The sequence below is a fragment of the Haplochromis burtoni genome, unplaced genomic scaffold (genome assembly GCF_018398535.1).
Source record: "Haplochromis burtoni strain Fernald_Lab_line unplaced genomic scaffold, NCSU_Asbu1 Contig_71, whole genome shotgun sequence".
NCBI classification, from domain to species: domain Eukaryota; kingdom Metazoa; phylum Chordata; class Actinopteri; order Cichliformes; family Cichlidae; genus Haplochromis; species Haplochromis burtoni.
The window spans coordinates 1,021,541-1,042,492 of NW_024582432.1; the positions used below are offsets into that span (position 1 = coordinate 1,021,541).

Sequence of the window (20,952 nt, forward strand, 5' to 3'; positions counted from 1 at the left end):
CTGCAGTGCCAGAATTAGAAGTTGGAAGTGTGTACTAACTCGGTCAATTAAATAATTTAAATAATTATCGATATCATTTAACGGGAAAATTACGGGTAAATTCTGTATTTTATGCATATGCAAGAAGGCAAAGCTACAAGTGTTTTTCTTTAAACCAGTTTTTGATACGATTTTTTCTCCGCCCCTCAAACGTCACTTAAAAGTAACTATATATGAGCAATAGTTAAAATCCCATTATTATTATTTTTTAGCTCTGTAAGCACAAGCTATATTTGCTAGCATGGGCTATTGGGCTATACTGTCACCTTTTAGTGTTTTGTTTTTCCATAACTGCTAAATAATTTGTTCTGTTATGTTGCGCTTACTACTTTTTTTGATTCGTTGAACTTCGCTTGTTCCCATCTTTCCAACAGCGCGTGAACGCAGCAGCAGAAGCCCATCTGTTGGATAGGGAAACTAATCAGGAGCCAAGTAAAGACTTTTCAGTACTGCTAGCTTCTAGGCTAGCAAGGGTTTAAAGTCTGCCGTCCACACGACTAAGGGATAGGAACTGTGTTAATGAAGTACAGCGCCTTCGCTGCATGAGAAACAACATTCGAGCGATGTTTTAGGAGCACAGTTTTGTTGTTGCCGCGAAAGTAGAAGGTGGGTAGCCTCTGGTCAGCCGAAGCTTGCGGCTAGCTCATTAACGTTAGCTGGGAAAGAAGTGCAAGTGGAATCGGGAAAATGGAGCTGGACGACGTAGTCCTGTATCAGGACGACTCGGGCAACTCGACCATGATGTCTGAGCGGGTCTCAGGTCTGGCCAGTTCAATATACAGGGAGTTTGAACGGCTCATAGAAAAATACGACGAGGATGTGGTAAAGGAGCTGATGCCGCTGGTCGTCGCCGTGCTGGAGAACTTGGACTCGGTGTTCGCTGTCAACCAGGAGCACGAAGTGGAGCTGGAGCTGCTGAAGGAGGACAACGAGCAGCTCGTTACCCAGTATGAGCGAGAGAAGGCACTGAGAAAACACACAGAAGAGGTGGGTCTGATTATAAAAACAAAACAAGCAGCAACAGCGCCAAACTAATTTACAAGCAGGATTAAAGATTAAAGGCGTGTATTATGCGCTCGATGAAAGGATTTGTGCCAAAGTCAGTTGGAAAATCTGGCCACTTTACTGTTTAATGCTTTTCAAGTACACATAAGCGCATTACTTATCCTTTTGTACTTTTTATAAAGTATATAATTATTCGGTACACTTGCGTTTTATTGTCTTATAAAGATCGGCCATCCCTTATGGTCAGCTCTGAGACACTACAGTGCTCAAGGTTTGTTGCAACATTAGGGTCTCCTTGGACCAGTAGTTGCATTATATGATGGGTTAATGCACCACCGTGTAGTTTGTTGTACTTCGCATAACCTGGCAGTGTCAGATATATGCAAACCAGTCAGTGATCTACTTGCCAGCTGGCTGCTCTTGCCTCAACCAAAAACAAGTTTGAATCTCAGTGATCAGATTCAGCTTCATGACTCATGGCTGTCTCACTGACCCTGCATTTGATTCCGCCCAAATGACACCCCCGTTGCCATGCTCTTCATGACTACAGGGCGGTTTGTGTTGGAAACACTTGTTTAGGTGCCACAGTCTTGCACACTGGGTCTGAAACCCAGGCTTATGCAGATTTGTACTTATACATTTTCCCGCATTTGACTGCTAGAGTAGCTTTGCATGAGTTTCACACAATTTGGTTTTTAAGTAATTCATAGTTAGCTTTGCTGCAGCCCTTCAGTTCAACCACTCTTTGAGGTCTGCCCTGCCTTAAAGAGTTATGATTGGCTGCTCTTCAGAAACACAAAGTTTCAACAACAGGTGGACTGTGGAACAGTGCTGCATCCCTGAGATGGCCTTTTAAAGATGGCTCCTCTCTGATATTGGAAAGATCCAATAGGATTTAAACTGTCTGAGGATTGAGCTTTTAGTTCACATGATAACCTGACCTCATTGTTTGAAACTCTGGCTAGATTTGTTACAAGCATCACCACTGTGCAGCACTTAGTGTTAGTGGTTGCTTTTCTTATTTATTGCTGGGAACTTTGGGGCATGTTGCATGGGCGTGTACCTGAACGTCTACAATTACCTCAGATTGAAGTTTGGAGTAAAACTGAAGCAAGTGAAAAGATGATCAGTGTTGTATTGTCTTTTACTCAGTTTCCTCATCACGTCGTCTTATTTAAGAGAGTTGGTGTAAAACCTGTAGCTATGTAGTATGCTGTAACCGCTTCAGTGTGGCCCTGGTGCATTGTGGCTTGCACTCCTTATTCTTGCTTTTGTGAGCTGGGTAAATTTGGGGCTGTTTCTTAGCAGCTGCAGGCATGCTCATGAGTTTGATTGGCTGTCTACAGGCACTCTTATCTGTGCTTCTGTGTACATGTGTGCTCCCCTTTGTCTTTCGCTTTCAGTGTCTATTGTTAGCCATAAGTACACATTCTAAAAGTTCACTTTCCTTCAAAGAGCTGAATCAGGACTGTTAAAGTTGTTTTTAGTTTGTGGGCCATATACAATCCAATGTAATCTTAAGTTCAATTCAAATTTATTTATATAGCGCCAAATCACAACAAAAGTCGCCTCAAGGCGCTTTATATTGTACAGTAGATCGCACAATAATAGATACAGAGAAAAACCCAACAATCATATGACCCCCTATGAGCAAGCACTTTGTCGACAGTGGGAAGGAAAAACTCCCTTTTAACAGGAAGAAACCTCCGGCAGAACCAGGCTCAGGGAAGGGCAGGGCCATCTGGTCCAGCCCTAACTATATGCTTTAGCAAAAAGGAAAGTTTGAAGCCTAATCTTGAAAGTAGAGATAGTGTCTGTCTCCTGAATCCAAACTGGAAGCTGGTTCCACAGAAGAGGGGCCTGAAAACTGAAGGCTCTCCCTCCCATTCTACTTTTAAATACTCTAGGAACAACAAGTAGGCCTGCAGAGCGAGAGCGAAGTGCTCTAATAGGGTGATATGGTACTACAAGGTCATTAAGATAAGATGGGGCCTGATTATTTAAGACCTTGTATGTGAGGAGCAGGATTTTGAATTCAATTCTGGATTTAACAGGAAGCCAATGAAGGGAAGCCAAAACAGGAGAATGCTCTCTCTTTCTAGTCCCTGTCAGGACTCTTGCTGCAGCATTTTGGATTAGCTGAAGGCTTTTCAGTGAGTTTTTTGGACATCCTGATAATAATGAATTACAGTAGTCCAGCCTGGAAGTAATAAATGCATGAACTAGTTTTTCAGCGTCACTCTGAGACAGGATATTTCTAATTTTAGAGATGTTGCGCAAATGGAAGAAAGCAGTCTTACATATTTGTTTAATATGTGCATTGAAGGACATGTCCTGGTCAAAAATGACTCCAAGGTTCCTCACAGCGTTACTGGAGGCCAAGGTAATGCCATCCAGAGTAAGAATCTGGTTAGATACCATATTTCTAGGCTTTTCAGGGCCGAGTACAATAACCTCAGTTTTATCTGAATTAAGAAGCAGAAAGTTAGCGGCCATCCAGGTCTTTATGTCTTTAAGACATTCCTGCAGTTTAACTAATTGGTGTGTGTTATCTGGCTTCATGGACAGATAGAGCTGGGTGTCATCTGCATAGCAGTGAAAATGTATGCTATGTCTTCTAATGATGCTGCCTAAGGGAAGCATGTATAATGTAAACAGAATTGGTCCTAGCACTGAACCCTGTGGAACTCCATAATTAACCTCAGTGTGTGAAGAGGACTCTCCATTTACATGAACAAATTGGAGTCTATTAGATAGATATGATACAAACCACTGCAGTGCAGTACCTGTAATACCTACAGCATGTTCTAATCGCTCTAATAGGATATTATGGTCAACAGTATCGAATGCTGCACTGAGGTCTAGCAGGACAAGCACAGAGATGAGTCCACTGTCAGAGGCCATAAGAAGATCATTTGTAACCTTCACTAAAGCTGTTTCTGTGCTGTGATGAACTCTGACTGAAACTCTTCAAATAAACCATTCCTCTGCAGATGATCTGTTAGCTGTTTGACAACTACTCTTTCAAGGATGTTTGATATGAAAGGAAGGTTGGAGATTGGCCTATAATTAGCTAAGACTGCTGGGTCTAGAGATGCTTTTTGAGTAAAGGTTTAACTACAGCCAGCTTGAAGGCCTGTGGTACATAGCCGATCATTAGAGATAGGTTGATCATATTTAAGATCGAAGAATTAATTAATGGCAGGACTTCTTTGAGCAGTTTTGTAGGAATGGGGTCTAAAAGACACGTTGATGGTTTGGAGGAAGTAATTATTGAAGTTAACTCAGAAAGATCAATTGGAGAAAAAGAGTCTAACTTAACATCAATGGTACTAAGAGTAGCTGTAGATAATATTACATCTGTGGGATGATTATTGGTAATTTTTTCTCTAATGATAAAATTTTATTTGTGAAGAAGTTCATGAAGTCATTACTAGTTAACGTTAAAGGGATGGTTGGCTCAAAAGAGCTCTGACTTTTGTCAGCCTGGCTACAGAGCTGAAGAGAAACCTGGGGTTGTTCTTATTTTCTTCAATCAGTGATGAATAGTAAGATGTTCTGGCTTTGTGGAGGGCTTTCTTATAAAGCAGCAAACTATTTCTCCAGGCTAAATGATGATCCTCTAAATTTGTGACACGCCATTTCCTCTCCAGCTTACGAGTCATCTGCTTTAGGCTACGTGTTTGAGAATTATACCACGGAGTCAGGTACTTCTGATTTGAGACCTTAGTTTTCAGATGATAACAGTGGGTGGATTATATTCTGTATTATAAGTGTGCGAGGGCCTTCACATAAATGGGTAACATTCTGAAAATGTTATCATCTAATACATCAGTTCAATCCTGCTTCAGTCTGCAAGTCAGATATCCTTGCAAGCATCTGTCTGCGTATGAATGTGTGTGACTGTTACCTAAAAAGCACTTGCATAGATAAGTGTTTATGTAAATCAGGCAAGTTGTGTAAATTGCTTTGAGTGCTCAGAGTAGAGAAGTGCTATATAAGAACTCATCCATTTGCCATTTCCCACATTTTTTGTGTTTAAACCAGGTATATCAAGAGGTTCCTAATACTGTATTGTTGAATTCCAAGTGTGCAAAATGTTAAAAAGAGTCTAATTAAGACACAGACAGAGGTCCCTTAAAATAACACAGAAAGCCGGTGGCGAGAATCATTAAATCAATGAACTCTTACATGGAAAAATCTTTGCAGTACAATTTCAGTTTCATTCTGTGATTCGGGTACCTGTACTTTGCTATGGTAACACATAGCTATTAGCACATAATAAGTATTATACTCATATATATTTTACTGTACAGATTTGATGCAGCCTTGAGCTTCTGTGATGAATGAGGTACTGTGAATGACTGCTGCTGGATTTACTCAATTATATCTGCTTAAGCTCTGTTTAGTCATTGTCCAAATCACTTGGATACAGTTTACCAAAGCTAACATTTATATAAATAACAGCAAAAACAAGTGATCGTCACTGTTATACTCGTTATGTATCTTGTATTAGGGCTCGCAGAGGCAACAAGGCCTTGAATGCAGGCTTTGTTCTATTTAGCCAATGATCACTTGGACTTAAGATGTACTTAGAAATAAAATCATAAATTAAATACTAGATAAACAGAAAATAAAAACAAAGTTAACTATAACTGAGGAGAATTTTAAAGATAATTTACGCCTTCTCAACAGAAGTCATACATTATCCTTGCAAGTCTTACATTGTTTGTTTTTTTTGTGGTTATAGTTGCATCTTCATTTTTGACCGTTATTCACATGAGCAGTCTCCATGAAACTCAAGAGTTGTGAACTGCTGCAGAGGTTTGCTCATCTGACTTTTCTGCCAGACAGTATGCTAACAATCCAAGCTGAATTACTCACAACCGATAACTGGAATAGACGTTGCAGTAATACTTCCCTGCAAAAATTTGTTACATTATTTTAGATTGCATTAGTAAACCATTGTTCCATGTGTGAATAGGTCCTGTTTTTTTAATCCCAGTTGTTGACATTTGCCTTGACGGTTAAATGTTGAATGACAAGCGCAACAGGTCACGGAGAAGTGCATTAATAATTGATGTCATGTTGTAACATGTTCCCTCAGCTTTGAGACCTGCAGATGACATTTTCCATCAGTATGCTGAGGGTTTTTTTTCATCCAGCTGTGTGAAATTTCTCACCTCTGCTATACAGTTCCCTCTGTAATGTTTGGACACAGACACACAGACAAACCAATATGTGTGTGAATGACAGATGTTTTTATACACAGTTGCCTAGTTTAACAGGTTCCAAATTAATGGGACAATTATCATGCAGTTTCAGGACCTGCTCTCTTGTTATTTCACAACAAATGGCATACCTTTACAAAATCGCTGTCAAAAATGTCAAATAGACTGTAACAAAGAAACTTGTGTTATTCTCATATTTTCATAAACATAAATACTGACGTGCTCAGATGACGGAGAACCATCATAGCAAACATATTACCAGCTGATCCTTAAGCTATGCAGGATGACTGATCCTACTGCATCAGCTGTTTAAATAGCAAGTGATGTTTTTGTGATTGCTTTTGAAAGTCTCCCTTGTTCTTATTCACCACTTATCTCATGCTCTGTTATAGAAGGAGACAGATTTCACAAAGTTTGAGCGACCACGATCACAAGCAGCCCATGTCAGTCTGCACACAGCAACATGATCGTGACTTGAATGTGTGAAAATTGTTGATACTGCACATACAACAAAATGTATTCTTCTGCTGAATGATAGGTGCCGTCACTCAGAAAAACACTCATCAATGCATTATTTTTTTTGTAGGGATACACCTGCTCTCTCTGTAGATGGTTCCAGTGCAGATAGCTGTGATTTTCACATTTACACCCACGTGTAGATGCACACAGCCCACACCAAAGCAACTGCCTTCTCTAAGGCTGATGAGCAGTGTGGCACAGATTCATTTATGAAGCTGCTCATTTAAAAAAGTCACTCTCGGAAAAAAGAATCAGATTAATCTCACCAAATCAACGCCGTATAGGCCAAGTCCTGCTTTTCTGTCCTTCAAGCTCAGAGGAATTCCTCTCATTGGCTTGCCTCAGCGAAAGGAGGAAAAGGCAAGGCAGGAAATTCTTTGGGAAAAACGGCACTTCCCTCAGTTCTTTTGTCCGTCCATGGTTATCTGCTGCTGATGTGGGAGAGGCCGCGCACTACTGACGAGTAATGCCAACTGATTGATCACCGTGAATCACTAACATGTACCAGGAGCAACCAATACTGGGTTCAGCATACTGTTGAATGGGTCTGTTTGACTGTGTCTTAAAGAAGAAAAGACTGAATTGTGACAGATGTGTCTGGCCATATTAGTTAAACTGCCGGAAAAGATAAACGTTTCTCAGTTTTCAGGCGAGTGACTGAAGCAACTGTCAATGAGAGTGAATACTGGTCATGGACATATGAGCTGATGCTAAGTACATTAGGAGGTTACATAGGATAGGCAAGAGGAACCTGGGCTTTAAAACAGGAGTTCACAAAACCAACTGGTGATGTTGCTGTAGCTATATCAGTCTGTAATACTCTGTTTGCGCGACAAGCAAATCAGCTTCCACTATGCATGAAAATTAGCAAAAGTGAGGCGAACAAAAGCATGTTGATTACTGCTGTAACATTAGATATGTGACATGGTACCTATTTCAGCATTGAAAAATATCAAATATCCCAATACCCAAAGTGAAACCTGAATATCTGCCAAACAAATAGGCCTATAACCAAATCTTAGACATATGTCTGGGATAGAAATGTGTCAATCAATGTTGAACTGATTGTGCACAATTTTAAATTGTCTCAAGTAGATGAAGCCTTTCAGACTTGAGTTATATTCCATGTTTTCCTCTAGCTCCATCATGATGGAAATCTGATTCTGGAAATCTGATCCTTTCCAGTGCTGCTAAAAAGTCCAAGTCTTCCCCCATCTAGAGAAATAACACAACATCTGCTGTGTAATTGCCACACAGTTTTGTGCCATTCACAGTCTATGATTATGTCAGGTGATCACCTGAAATTTGGTGCACGCATATTTATCGTTCCCTCAGAATGAGTCGTAAGCACTGCAAAAGTCTGTTATCAGGTCAGGGTGTGTTTGTTTGTGTGTTCATTCGTCATTAACCAAACTACCAAAAGAGCACAACAGCAGTCTGACAATAGGGACGGCATGCTAGTATTAGCTCAAAGCGCTGATTAGTCTGCAGTAAATACAGCCTCTCATACACTGCATGCTACCAGTGATTATTGTAATATTAGTAATAATTCACTGTGATGCATTTCTGGCATCTGAGAATAAAGTTTTAGTGGTTTTGGTTGAAATTTTGTGTGAAGATTAATTATGAAAGTAGTTGGTGTTTTGTTTGACTAATAAATCGACTCATTGCAGTTCTAAGAAAGATGAGTAGGATCCCACAGTATGTTGTCAAAACAGTGTTATCTACAAGACAAATTATTTTACCATGACCTTTGGAAATCTATTAGACTACTGCAGGAGATCATCTAACCCTTTACTGCATCTGGTGTCCAGGACCTCAAACGCCCCCAGCTGTCCTAAACATCCCAGCAGGAATCTACAGCCAAAAGCTCTAAAAAGGAGCTGATTTCAGTCTCTGTCAATTGAGTGCCAATACAGTGAAGCCCTGTGTGGGGGTAGGCACACACTTGTTCTGGAAGCACATGTGTTTGTTAGTAGGAGAGTGTGTGTTGGCACCCAGGGACAAAGAGATCATTATCCATGTAGCGTAGGGGGAAGAGTGCATGGTCAAACGCTGGAACACTTATTCTCTGGAGCGCTGTCATATGTGCAAGCCTCCTTCCCAGGTCATATGAGGAGCAGCGTGGTGAGAAAGAGTTTGGGAGTTATGTAGATAAATGTGTTGCTGCAGTGTGTGTGTGTGTGTGTGTGTGTTGGGTGGGTGGGGGTCAACATATGTCAGCTGTAGAGTCAGTTAGTCCTTTATGGTGGTAAATGGTGTCTTTTAAAGTTAATTGTTGAAAGTCTTAGGGGGGAACTGGAGAAGGTTTTTAAAACACAGACCCCTGCTGCTTCACCTATTTACCTCGTGTCTTTGTTATGTACATGTGCAGACTGCAGCCACAGATGGAGACATCTGACCGTGTTATTTTTAAAAAAATCACAAAGTTTTCTTGATGAAACACGTTTTTATACACCTCAGGTCTTAATGGGACATCTTTAAATAAGAGGCTGCTTGTAACAGGCTTCTCAGGTGACCCTCATCTCTCTGCAGATGATACTCACCACCAGCCCGGGGCTCTGCTGCAGGGTGTCTAATTCACATCTGCATCACAAGACTGCATGTTTACAGCATCAGACACCTGATTCAGCTGAAGTATCAGTACAAATGAGACAAAGAGGCCAGCAGTACCCCGTGTATTCCCTTTTACTAGAAGTTTGGCTGTAGCCTTTAACCTTTAGTTATCAAAACTGTTCTAACAGTGATGCTGTCTGTCATGTTTGATGCTGTCTAATGGGACCTACTGTATTTTATTGTTGCAGTTATTCTGACCTGTAGCTATAAGATTCCCCATCCCTTTAAGTTTTTAGTTTGTCTTGTAACTGTAAATGCAATCTTAACAGTTCCCCACCTCCTTACTTTCCCAAAGATCTGAGTAATGCAGCATTTTATTATTTTAATTATTTGTTCAGTGATCTACTGAAACATTTGATCTCTGCTGTAGACATAGAAAATATTCATGTAAGAAACAATAACCTTTTTTTTTTTTAGCCGCATTAGCAGCAAAGCCTAAACACATGCTGATCCGATGCACTGGATAAGTGCCTATACTTAGTCGCCCGTTTGGCTAATACAAGATGTGCAACCCCTAATTTACCTTATAATGTGTCTTATTAGTCTACTGTTGCCAGCTTGAAAAAAGAATACAGAACCAGACAGATTTTCTAACTTCAAACATTTTATATGTTCAGCTCGTACCGTTTCAGTTAAGTCCGTTAATAAAAGAGAGTTGACTAGTTCCTTATTTGTTGTGTATGAACAATGTTAACTCTGTTTTGTTGCTGGTATAAACAGTAAAGTAGGAAGTAAACTTTCTTGTCTCTCTCTTTGTCATCCACTGTGTGTGCAGAAATGCACTTAGGCCAAAACGCTTTGCTGTTCTGTCTGTGAAGGTTCTCAGTCATCCAGGTCATTGTAGTCTAAGGAGCTGGAAAGAAAAGCATCTGGACTTTAAGTTTCCTTGAAGACGTTTCGCCTCTCATCTGAGAAGCTTCCTCAGTTCTAAGAGCAACTGGTGGAGAGTCTGCTAGAGGGTCATGGACCCCCTATTGATCCTCTACCTAATCACACAAGCCAAGGTGTGAAAATGGGTGTGGGTCACAATCAGCCAAGGCTTTTGAGTGAACTCATTGTGAAACCTAGCCCCACCCTATCATGTGAATACTGAGGTTTGCTGTTCTGTTCTTCATTATAACCGCTGTAGCAGACTGATGGTGCTACATGAATCAGCATTACTGATTTCTATTTTATAATGTAATAAGAGTCTTGCTTTATTGTAACATACTGCTGCACAGTATGTTACACCACAAGAGCAAAATGATGAGTGCTAGACTGAAATAACTGAAGATTTTATGGTCACTCTCGTAATGTGGCTCTGCTGGCTTGGTTACTCCACCACCTTGGTAAACAGTCAGTGTCAGCACCTATGGTGATTTCCTGACTTTCGTACTGGTGCCACAAGGTTCGTGCTTATAGTTAAACAGTATAAGGTAGTTTTGTTTATGTCGTACTGGAGTTCACTCCAAGTTCATAAACCTGTTTTGAGAATTCTTGTGGTCTTTTGAGTTATATTTCGTCTTATTTGCTTTTTAAAAGAATTTCATTTACTTCTTTTTTGTTATTGGATCCTTTAGAAACCCACTTTACCAGATCTCTTTACAGTTTCATCTTATGTGTTAGATTTAATGTTGACTGATGGGTTTTTGGCTGGAGACAGTTTGAAGAAAGGGGTTGAAAATCAGGAGGTGAGTTTATCATAGTAATGATTTAACATGATTGCATGTCCAGGACTGTTTTAGAGGACTGAGGTTGCTGACAGCTGCTGCTGTGAAGGCTGCAAAACCAATCCTGATATGGATATCAAATAGTACACAGAAAAGCACTCAAGCACAAGCTGTGAGGAAGCTGTTGCTTTGCACCTGTTGTGCTGAGATGTTGGATAACTTTGATAATGAACAGAAGACAGACGCTGTGCTTTGTTTCCTATTTGTATTGATAGTATTAGTATCGCCCAGATTGTTATCAAGTACACACAGATGCAACATTTAGTCCACACAGCTCTATTTCATTCTTCTCTTTCAGGCATTCCTGTGTAACAGATGCCAATGATTGCTTGACTGGCTAAGGAAGCTGACCGCTCACATGCATGTGTGACATTTATTCCTCCTGATGCTGTCATAAACAAATCATCAGTGGATGTTCTCGTGCTTACAGTAGCTTACAGTACTCTTGTTAATGTCAGTGCTGTGGTAATAAATATCTGCTTTCACTGTGTCAATCTGCAGAGGTACATCGCCTTGGAAGACTCCCAGGATGGCGAGAAGAAGGATCTCCAGTGTCGACTGGTGACGTTGGAATCTCACACAAGGCAGCTAGAGCTAAAAACTAGAAACTATGCAGATCAGAGTAAGTTGAATTTGCGTTTTATCTGTAACGACACACACACACCCTGTGAACAGCATCCACAGTTTGAAGCTTTTGTGAATGTTTATTTTCCTGATGTGCCACAGGGCAAAAAGACCACCTGAATGAAGCCTATTAGTGACATACTGTGAAGTGCTTAACTTACCAAATGAGCTCAAATAGAGTACGTTTAAAGCCCAGGAAAGTTTTACTGGGCTTTAATCTAAAAAAATGTAATATAATAAGTTCATTTCTGAAGTAGTACTTAAGAACGATACCATCCCTCACAGTGTGGGAGGGATGAAAAAAAAAAAACCTTCATGATGTGGGCATTACTCCACTGGTGACATAGTGTGTCACTGTCTGTTTGGTCCACCACAGTATCGCAGCACCTTCCTCTTCTTCCATGCTCAGGGGAAATTTGCGAATTCTCAGCAAGTCTCTTTTTAATTCTTTCGATCTGACGCTTCCTCTTTTTTCTGGTTATGTCATTGTGCCAGTTTCATTTAGTCTGTAATTTATGTTCATGGTCAGAATTGGCAGCAGAGAGAACTGCATCACTGCACTGTGTTCCTGTCAGTGGAAACACGTCTGTGTAAAGCGCACCAAATTTAGCTCCAAGCTCTAATTGGATAATGTGTTTTGACAACAAGACATTTGTTATCAGGAGTTTTCATGTTTATATTATTTCCTGGCACATAACAGGCCTTAATAGGCATGACGACGTTTGACTAAATGACATCTGAATTGGAAAACTGATTTAAAAATCGGACTTTTTTTTTTTTTTATGTAGAAAACTGTGAATTCATGTAGACTATGTGCAAACTCTGACACACAAGTGAGCCAGATTTCAACACAAGTCACGATCAGAACCAGATCAAGTCTTGTTTTATTTGTGAGAGGATTAATTGTTTGCATGTGTGGCTTTCCTTAACAATCACACTGTTTTGTGAACACACCTGTAAATAACACCGCAGTTATTTCTGCTGCACTCTTTCACATCTACTTCCTCTATGAGCCCCCTCAAAAAAACCCAAACTAAATCACAGTTTTCCCCACAATATGCAGCTGCTCTGGTGCTCGTCATTGCTAACGTGCATGTTGATTCTCAAGAATTCTCGAATCAAGCTTTGCTAAACATCTGTGGATTTGGACTTGAAACTTTGTGCGTGTTCAAGGCAGAGGGTGCTGCTAGTGCTCAGGCTTCTGCAAACCTTTAGGGCCACCTTTGACGGAGTGCACTTGCATGGCTGGAATCTGAATAACACACTAAACTACTGCCCGGCTGTTTGGCCCTGAATGAGCAGGGCCACCTGAGAGCCACAAACACTGGAATCAGTAAGTTGTCCTCAACTGGCTGGATAGAACTCAGAGCAGTGTTTATTTATTTTCTACTAATTATAAAGATGCATCATTTCCATTCTTATTCCTTGAAGTTCCTTTAGCTTTTGTCAGACATGGATACAGCTACTGCAGACCTCTTTCTGTTAAAATCAGGGCATTCTGTGTTTAATATGAAGGTGTAAACAGTCATGATGCTAACAGGTTCATCTCCATGACACTGACAGTTGCACTATATTGTCTATGAATGAGGTTTTAGATCTAGCGACATCTGACGCACAACTCGGCCTTCTTAATAAAGGTAATCTATTTTTATAATTAAAAAAGTCAAGTTCTACATTTACTTCGTTAGCACACTGATACACACTTAAGTAGATATATTAAATTTAGGCTTATACGTAAAGTTTATTAATTTCTATAAGTTACATTGAAAACTTATTCCAGCTTCTAAACTGTGACTGTGCCTGAAAGCTCAACTCTAAGGATTACAGTGTCATTTGCTGTTAGATCAGCCCTGTAGTAAAAACTCAGAAGAAAGACTCCAAAAAAAAAAATGAAATAAAACTACAAACAGCTGGAATCAGCAGCATTTGTCTTTTATCCAACTGAGCTACTCAACATGCAGGAGATACACATTCAGAGTGATGATGATTTATTTTTTTATTAATTTCATTATTATTTTTAGTAGTGGAAAAGCAAAAAGGATGCCTTTTGGACTTGATGTTGGGTATTCAGAGCTGTGGGTACATCTGCCCCCAGTTCTTTGGTGGCACTCGGGAGGATTTTGTTGGTACATGGCAGCCCTCTTCTGGCTCTGAGATATTACTGCAGCAGATAACTGTATCATGCTCAGTGAAATAACATGTAAAAACATTGGATTTTCCACTCTCATAGAGTCTAGTCTTTCAGTATTTTCAGTAAAATTGGTTCTAGTCCTGTTCCTGTTTTCATGATATGAACTTTGTTTCTTATCCAGTTAGCAGATTGGAGGAGAGAGAAGCAGAGCTCAAAAAAGAGTACAATGCCCTTCATCAGAGACACACTGAGGTAAGAGTGTGAGATGTTTGTATGGATGCTTTTACAGTAAGCTGTGGGGAAAAAAATCAGTAACATTATTATTTTTATAACTTGCACAGCATATAAATAAAGAATAAGTGAAAACGTGCTAGGATAAGCAGCCAAGAAACTCCATATGGTTTACATATCCTTAAGATTTGATTGGTTGATAGCTGTTTTCTGTATGTTAGTCATTTTTAAGATCAGTTTATTTTGCAGTGTAATGATATTAAATATGTCTCATTATCCCAAAAAACATCAAAAGTAACAGGTTATAATCTCAGCATGACAGAATGTTTCACTGAACTAATGTGTATGTCTGTGTGTACATTTAACATATGCTGTTCTTTACCTGCATATTCAAGTTTATAAGGTTATTCATGTGCATTCATGTGTGGGGAGGACTTACCTGTGACCACACAGTGGAGTGTTTTCAAACACCGTGATAAGTAATGGATCATAAGTAACTGCACATCAAAAGTCGAGCCTTTTCTGTTTTTCAGGAGACCATCAAGAATCAGTTTGAATTTTAAATGGAAAAACAAATGTAACAACAAATTGTTGAGGAAAGAAGAAAAAGAATGATTTTAAAAATGAAGAATCTGAAAGTAAATTAGGTTTTTGCTGAGCCTTCAGTCTGTCCCTGTCTGTTGTTCATTATTTATCACTAACTGTTGCCTCAATGTCCAAATAAACCTCTGAGGCCTCAGCAGCCAACTGCTAATCTGAATAATGTTGAACAGGGGAGATGAAAGCCTAATGAAGGCTGTCACCTACACACTGCATCAACATGGTTCTTTGTAAGGCTGACTGTCACAGCTGTGGACCCAAAGCACTTCATATTCATTAGTGCAGTTTGTATCAGTGAGATCACTTCATGTCCTAACGATCGTCTCGCTTGTATATCTTTTAGATGATCCACAGCTACATGGAGCATCTGGAGCGGACTAAACACCAACATGCAGCGATGACAGCAGAGCCCTCAGATACAGGAACATCAGTCAGGACACGGTTAGACAACCGCACTGTTTTTCTTTTTTTTCCTCTTTTCTTTTCTTGTTTCATATTATAGTTGGAGACAGTTGGGTACCTTCAATATCTGAACCAGCACAGGTACCTGAGAGTCCATATTTCACATTTGAGACTTTTTATTTATTGAAAACTTTTTACCTTCCTCACCACAGGGATGTAATAAAAAGGAAGTTCAAACAGTCAGGCTTAAAAAAAACCCAAAATCCCAGTAGGAGATAATTGGTGTCACGGTGATGATTACCAACTTCCTCTGTTAACCCGGGCTTTCTGCTTTGGGCTCTGCACGTGCTCACCCACAAATGGGCAATGAATGCCTCCTATTACTCTGCAAAATGATCATTAGGAGTGTTGCCTACTCGAGCCACACATGTTGTAACAAGGTGATGCTGATGAAATTGTGATTTTTAAAAATTTTCTATAACAGCTATTTTAAAAAAAATAACAGTATTACGACACAGCAGCACTGTTGCAAAAGAGACAAGACGTTAATGAGATTAGTTAATATTGGTGTTTAGCAGTGAACATGAGCAGTGAAATAGCAGCTTACTATTTTAACGCTGAGCGTGTTCTCGGCGCTGCTGTTTATTTCTCAGGTGAAAGGCGTACATGAGAGTTCTGACACTTTAAACTGGATTCATTAAAAACGGTGAAGGTTACAGTCGCACAGCCCACTAAAGACGTGGAAATGTAAAATGTATTTTATTTATTGGACAAGTATTGTGTGTGCGCGCTGTTATTCCAGTGATGTAAAAGAGACTTGGAACCAAGTACAACAGCATTTATATTTTCTGCATCATCATCTCAAACAGTGGGAGTGCACAGTTTGTGCTGCTGTAACTTTACAGCTTCATGTTAGTAAGGTCCAGCTTAACAATTTGCACATTTAAGATGATTTTTTTTTTACCCAGCAGAGAGTCTTCATTGCACTTACAACATGCTGTAAACATGGTGAGTCCATGCTGTTAACTGTTAAGTTAAAACATTTACAAGCAGGGTAAACAGTCCAATTTCTGTGATAACTTATCCCGCTACAGGATTGGAAGCTATCGCTGCCTCTCTAAAAGCTTCATCATCACCATCATCCTCAAATAAGTGCAAAATTTAGCCTTTAGTCCTTCTGTGAATTTGACGTTCATGCTGTCAGATGTGGTACATTCAACTTTGACAAGTGTTTGGTTGTCCAGATATTTCCTCAGATTAGACGTGTTTCCATAACCAGCTTTGCATTTCGATCTACAAACATCTGCGTCAAAATTTGAAAAGTGTAGCCATAAAAGTTGAAACACTACTTTCGACCCACCATTGTGGGAGGTGGAGTGCTAAATTATCCGCCAAGGCTAACGAGCTTGGTAGACATCCATAAACTGCATGGAGGCATTATAAAGACAGGCTTAGGACTCAAATGATGGTAACATATGACTGGGGTACTCTGTGAAGTCAAAGCTTTTATTACTGCAGTAGACTGGTTTAAGGTCAAATAGCTGCAACACAACTTTGTATTCAGTGTGGTTTATAATCTATCTGCTTACAGTAGAAATGCAGTATGCTTTTTTTTTTATTATTATTTTCTGAGGTCAGTCTAAGCACAAATGATCCAAAGCTGTGGTTTCAGTTTTTTCCCCCTCTTTTCTTGACTTTGTATGATGTTATTTATAACACAACAGATATTACTGTGCTCTTCATTAAGAGTACAGGGGAAGTTGTCAAATGACAGCCTCACTTGTACCCTTAATGATGGTTTTGACACCTCAGTGTATATCAATAAAAACTTTGATGACCATTTGAATAGAATCAAGGGTAGCTGCATAGGCAGAGGCTGCTCATTTCAGAAAAGAGCCTCAAAGGTTACAGCTAGTAGCTTTTCAAGAGATAAAGGGTTAATCTGGGCGGCTCGTGCACACATCTCTGTCCAGAAGCCCCACCCACCTCCTGTTCAAACTTTCTCTTTACAAAGGGCAGCCAATCAGAAAGCAGTTGGCTTAAAGTGAAGGGGCATATATACAATAAGGATTATTATGAAGAGCTAATCACACAAAGCTGCTCTAGCGGAGTCCAGGACTTAAACTATTGAGCTGAAAATGAGCAGAATAAGATGCCTACAACATCAGCATGAAGCATGTTAGCCTTGTGACATTAGCGTTTAGCTCAACCTAACATGGCTGTGCTCAAATAACTGAATACGCAACACGTTCCAGGCGCAGATGCATACAGATTGCTATACTGAGCTTATATATATAATCTAAATGTAGTAATCTAATTTTATTATAACTTGGACTTGAACTTTGGACTCAAACCTGGGCTGCTGCTTTGTGGCCACACAGCCTGTAGTCACTTGAACACCCACTGAGCTAAACTGAAGGCCCCCCCCCATATTTTTTTTTTCGTCCAGCATTTTTTACTGTTGACAAAATTTAACATTAGATACCTGATGCATTCAGTGAATGCAGTTTCTCACTCACACACACGCACGCACGCACGCACGCTCGTTTTGATCAGTCTCCTCATTTTGCAGCCAGTAAGCTGCAGCCTGAGAAGAGGCATATGGAACGAGCTGCCTCAGCATCCAAAAGGGAGATGGAGAGAGAGAGACGGAAAGGGAGGGGTGGTAGTGGGTGCTATCGCACGGAGAGAGGGAAAGCGTCAGAGTGTTCTAGACTGCACAGTGGCTGCCGTGTGGCATCTCGGCAGAGGATAGGAAGAGGAAAGGAGCAAGAAAAACAATCACCTTCCAGTGGAGTACAGTGAAACGAGAGCTGAAGCTACCAGTCTCTCTCTGCTCCGGATCATCTGCCGCGCTGCTCTAATCTCTGACTGGTGCTGAAGCCACCAGGATTACTGTTGTTGTGATTGTTGCTGACACATTGCTGCGCTTCTGACCTGCTCCCACTGTCTCTTGGTGCCTCAGCACTGAGCTGCAGAGCCCACAGCTCTGCACTCATTGGGGACTTTGACCTAGGAGGATACAACATCTTTGACTTCTGCCGTAGATGTACCCGCAGTAGTAAAACCGAAAACAGCAGAGTGCGGTTACCTGTCTCCGGCGAGGGGCCATGATTTGGGGGGGGCCATGAGCCCCGGGTGTATGCTGCTGTTTGTTTTTGGCTTTGTAGGGGGAGCGGTGGTCATCAATTCTGCTGTGCTAGTCTCTCTATCAGTGCTGCTGCTGGTTCACTACTCTGTTTCTACCGGAGGCTTACCTGCCCTGCCTTCCTTACCCTCCTTACCCAGACCCAGCAGGTACAAAATATGTTTGTTCGTGTTATGTGAGTTGCGTAGTTATGTGAAATCAGTACTTGCAGCTACAGAGTCTTTGAAACCTTGCAGTGTTGCTGCCATGTGGGTGCGTTTGTCTGACACTATCAGACTGCACTCTAAAAGTAGGTCAAAAGAGAGAGAGAGATGTGAGTGGCATGAGTCATATCTTGACTAAATCATCTTTCCCAATTTCACCTTTGAAATTGGTGGTTTTGGTGGGTGTACCGGTTGATAATAACCATCTTTTGAAAGTAAAACTGGTACTGGTAAGCTTAACATGTAAAATATATTTTTCCCCCTGTTATGTTTCAAAAAACAAAAACGAGTGCTGCTCACCATCAGTGGGCCTGCGTGTGACTGCTGTGTCTATTGTTTTTTTTTTGTTTTTTTTTAGGGCTGCTTTTAATCGCTGCTTGCCGGCTGCTTTATTCCCCATGGCAGCCATTGTTCTCTTCACTCTACAACAGTTTTTTTTTTTTTTTTTTGGTCACTGTAGTGTGAAAAGCTGCTTGTGTGTATTAGCTCGATGCAGTGGAGAACGCTGTGTTACAGTTGTTGTCAAAGTTTGTGTGCATCACTTCCAGGCAGCTGAGCTGCCAGAGTGTATTTATTGAAACTGAAGATGATTTCTTCCTAAGCTGTACATTAATAACACAGATGACAAAATGCACCTTTTCTCTGATAGAGGCTGGTAAACTTGGTTTTGTGTGACTTGCCTGAGCCTAGTAGTTGGGAGCTAATTGAGTTTATGAGGCAACAAGTTATTTTTCTCCTCCCACCACTTCAGTGCCAAGGGAGTCTTTGCTACAACACGTCTTTGTGAAATCCCCATTCAGTTTTGTCACACACTTTGTGTTGTTTTGTCTAACTGATGATCTGCTTTCACTGCACTGGAAAATGTCCATTTAATTTAGCAAGATCAAATTAAATGTAAGATTTTTTTGGAGGAGTATGACAGTAACTGTTTAACAAAACAGAGCAAAAAGGATTCAGTAAGAACCCATTGTTTGTATAGTATCACATAAACTACACTCATTAATGTACACGTCCTGCATTTTTCTGTGGTTCCTTTTTAATTAAGACCTCTGCTGCAAAATAAATGTAATCTTTAGCTCTGCTAGCAGTGTGACTACAATATCTCAGCAACTAATGGATTAAACATTGTAAAATTTGGTATAGATATTCATGGAGCTTATCAAATTCAGTCATGATGAACTTACTAAGCCAATTCAAGGTGGATTTGCACAAAGTGTAAAATCCTCTATCATACAGACCTTGTCAGTCACTTGCCAAGGGAATAATATCCTTGGGATAAGTTGTTAACTTTAGTGATACCTTCACCTTTTTCTTTATGAGCACTATAATCAGGTCAGAATTTTAATTAATTAATGCTGTAGTTTAAGACCAACTACTAAATAATTATTAGCTTACAACTTGTGATTGCCAAGACAAACGTGTGCATGGATAATTCTTTGCTATGGGAATGACCAATGGCCTTTCTGTAGAGCTTGGAAGTATATTTGTAACTGCAGGTGTTGCTGTTGTGGTCAGTAGAAAGAATGCAGGCTTAAAACACTTTACTTTTTAAACTCGGAAGATATTTTTTTTATACAGTCTGTGGGAGTGACCCACAGTACCCATGTGGCAGCTAACGTCAGTGTATGTGGCTTAGTTTTTAAAGCCTCACATGCTGAGCAGCCAGACTAAAACGTAGACCCGGAGTTTTATTGTTCCGATAATGCGGCACTATTGTTTTTGTGCAAAGGTTATGCCTTTGAAAATTAAAATGATTAATGTGGACGTAGCTAAAGATTGACCTCAGAGACCAGCTCACATAAGTCTCTGAGGACACATCTAGGTAGGTATGCTGCAGCAGTTAATTTCCAGTAAGAAATAAAGAGCTTTCATTTTCTACTATGAAAGGCTTTGTTTAAATATTTAGTATTTGAACAAATAAAAACAAACTGCTGGTATTTGAAAAATATGTCTCATTCCTTAAATTTTTTTTTATTCTGAACATCTTTTCTACCTTTTATGTATTGAAGGAAATTATTCATTTACATCTTGTTTCAGTGTTTTAATGAAAGTGTTTGGATGATTTTCACATTTTCAGTTGGGATTTTTAACGTTGGCATGGCTAATTGTAAAACGTTAACAGACCAGCCCCTTAGAAAATCGTTCACTCCTTCCAAAGTTGTTCTCATCACGTTTGAGTTATCCCTCTTTCTGCGTCTCTCCGTCTCCAGGAAGGAGCGTCCAGTCTCCATGGGCCTGTTCCAACTTCCTGCAGCTGATGGCATGACCCCTGACCTCCACAGAGAACCCGTGGACACCCCATCTGAACCATGGAGATTCAACAACCTTAGCCATCCACGGTCTAACACCAGCCTCAAGGTATGACGTAGGCAGGTCACTGTTTGCACTGTTAATTCATTCCAAAGAAAGACTTCTCTTCATATCAACAATTCCAAAGTGTAAAGTTAGCAAGCTTCCCACGGATCAGATCCATGACATCATCTCGTGTTCGCTT

The 20,952-nt window shown here is 40.2% G+C and overlaps 1 protein-coding gene across 3 annotated transcripts in view; it reads left to right on the plus strand.

Moving 5' to 3' along the window:
* Positions 1-267: 267 nt before the first annotated feature.
* Positions 268-20,952, plus strand: part of spag9b (sperm associated antigen 9b) — a 37,082-nt gene continuing 16,397 nt past the window's right edge. Inside the window, exons 1-5 of one of the 3 annotated variants that reach the window (XM_014334046.2) lie at positions 268-1,026; positions 11,621-11,741; positions 14,056-14,126; positions 15,049-15,146; positions 20,669-20,816. In XM_014334046.2, the coding sequence (XP_014189532.1) occupies positions 727-1,026; positions 11,621-11,741; positions 14,056-14,126; positions 15,049-15,146; positions 20,669-20,816 (738 nt within the window). In that variant the 5' untranslated portion in view covers positions 268-726. Of the gene's footprint in view, positions 1,027-11,620; positions 11,742-14,055; positions 14,127-15,048; positions 15,147-17,583; positions 18,405-20,668; positions 20,817-20,952 lie in introns of those variants that run through there. The other 2 variants (XM_014334045.2, XM_014334047.2) reach the window with 2 other exon arrangements.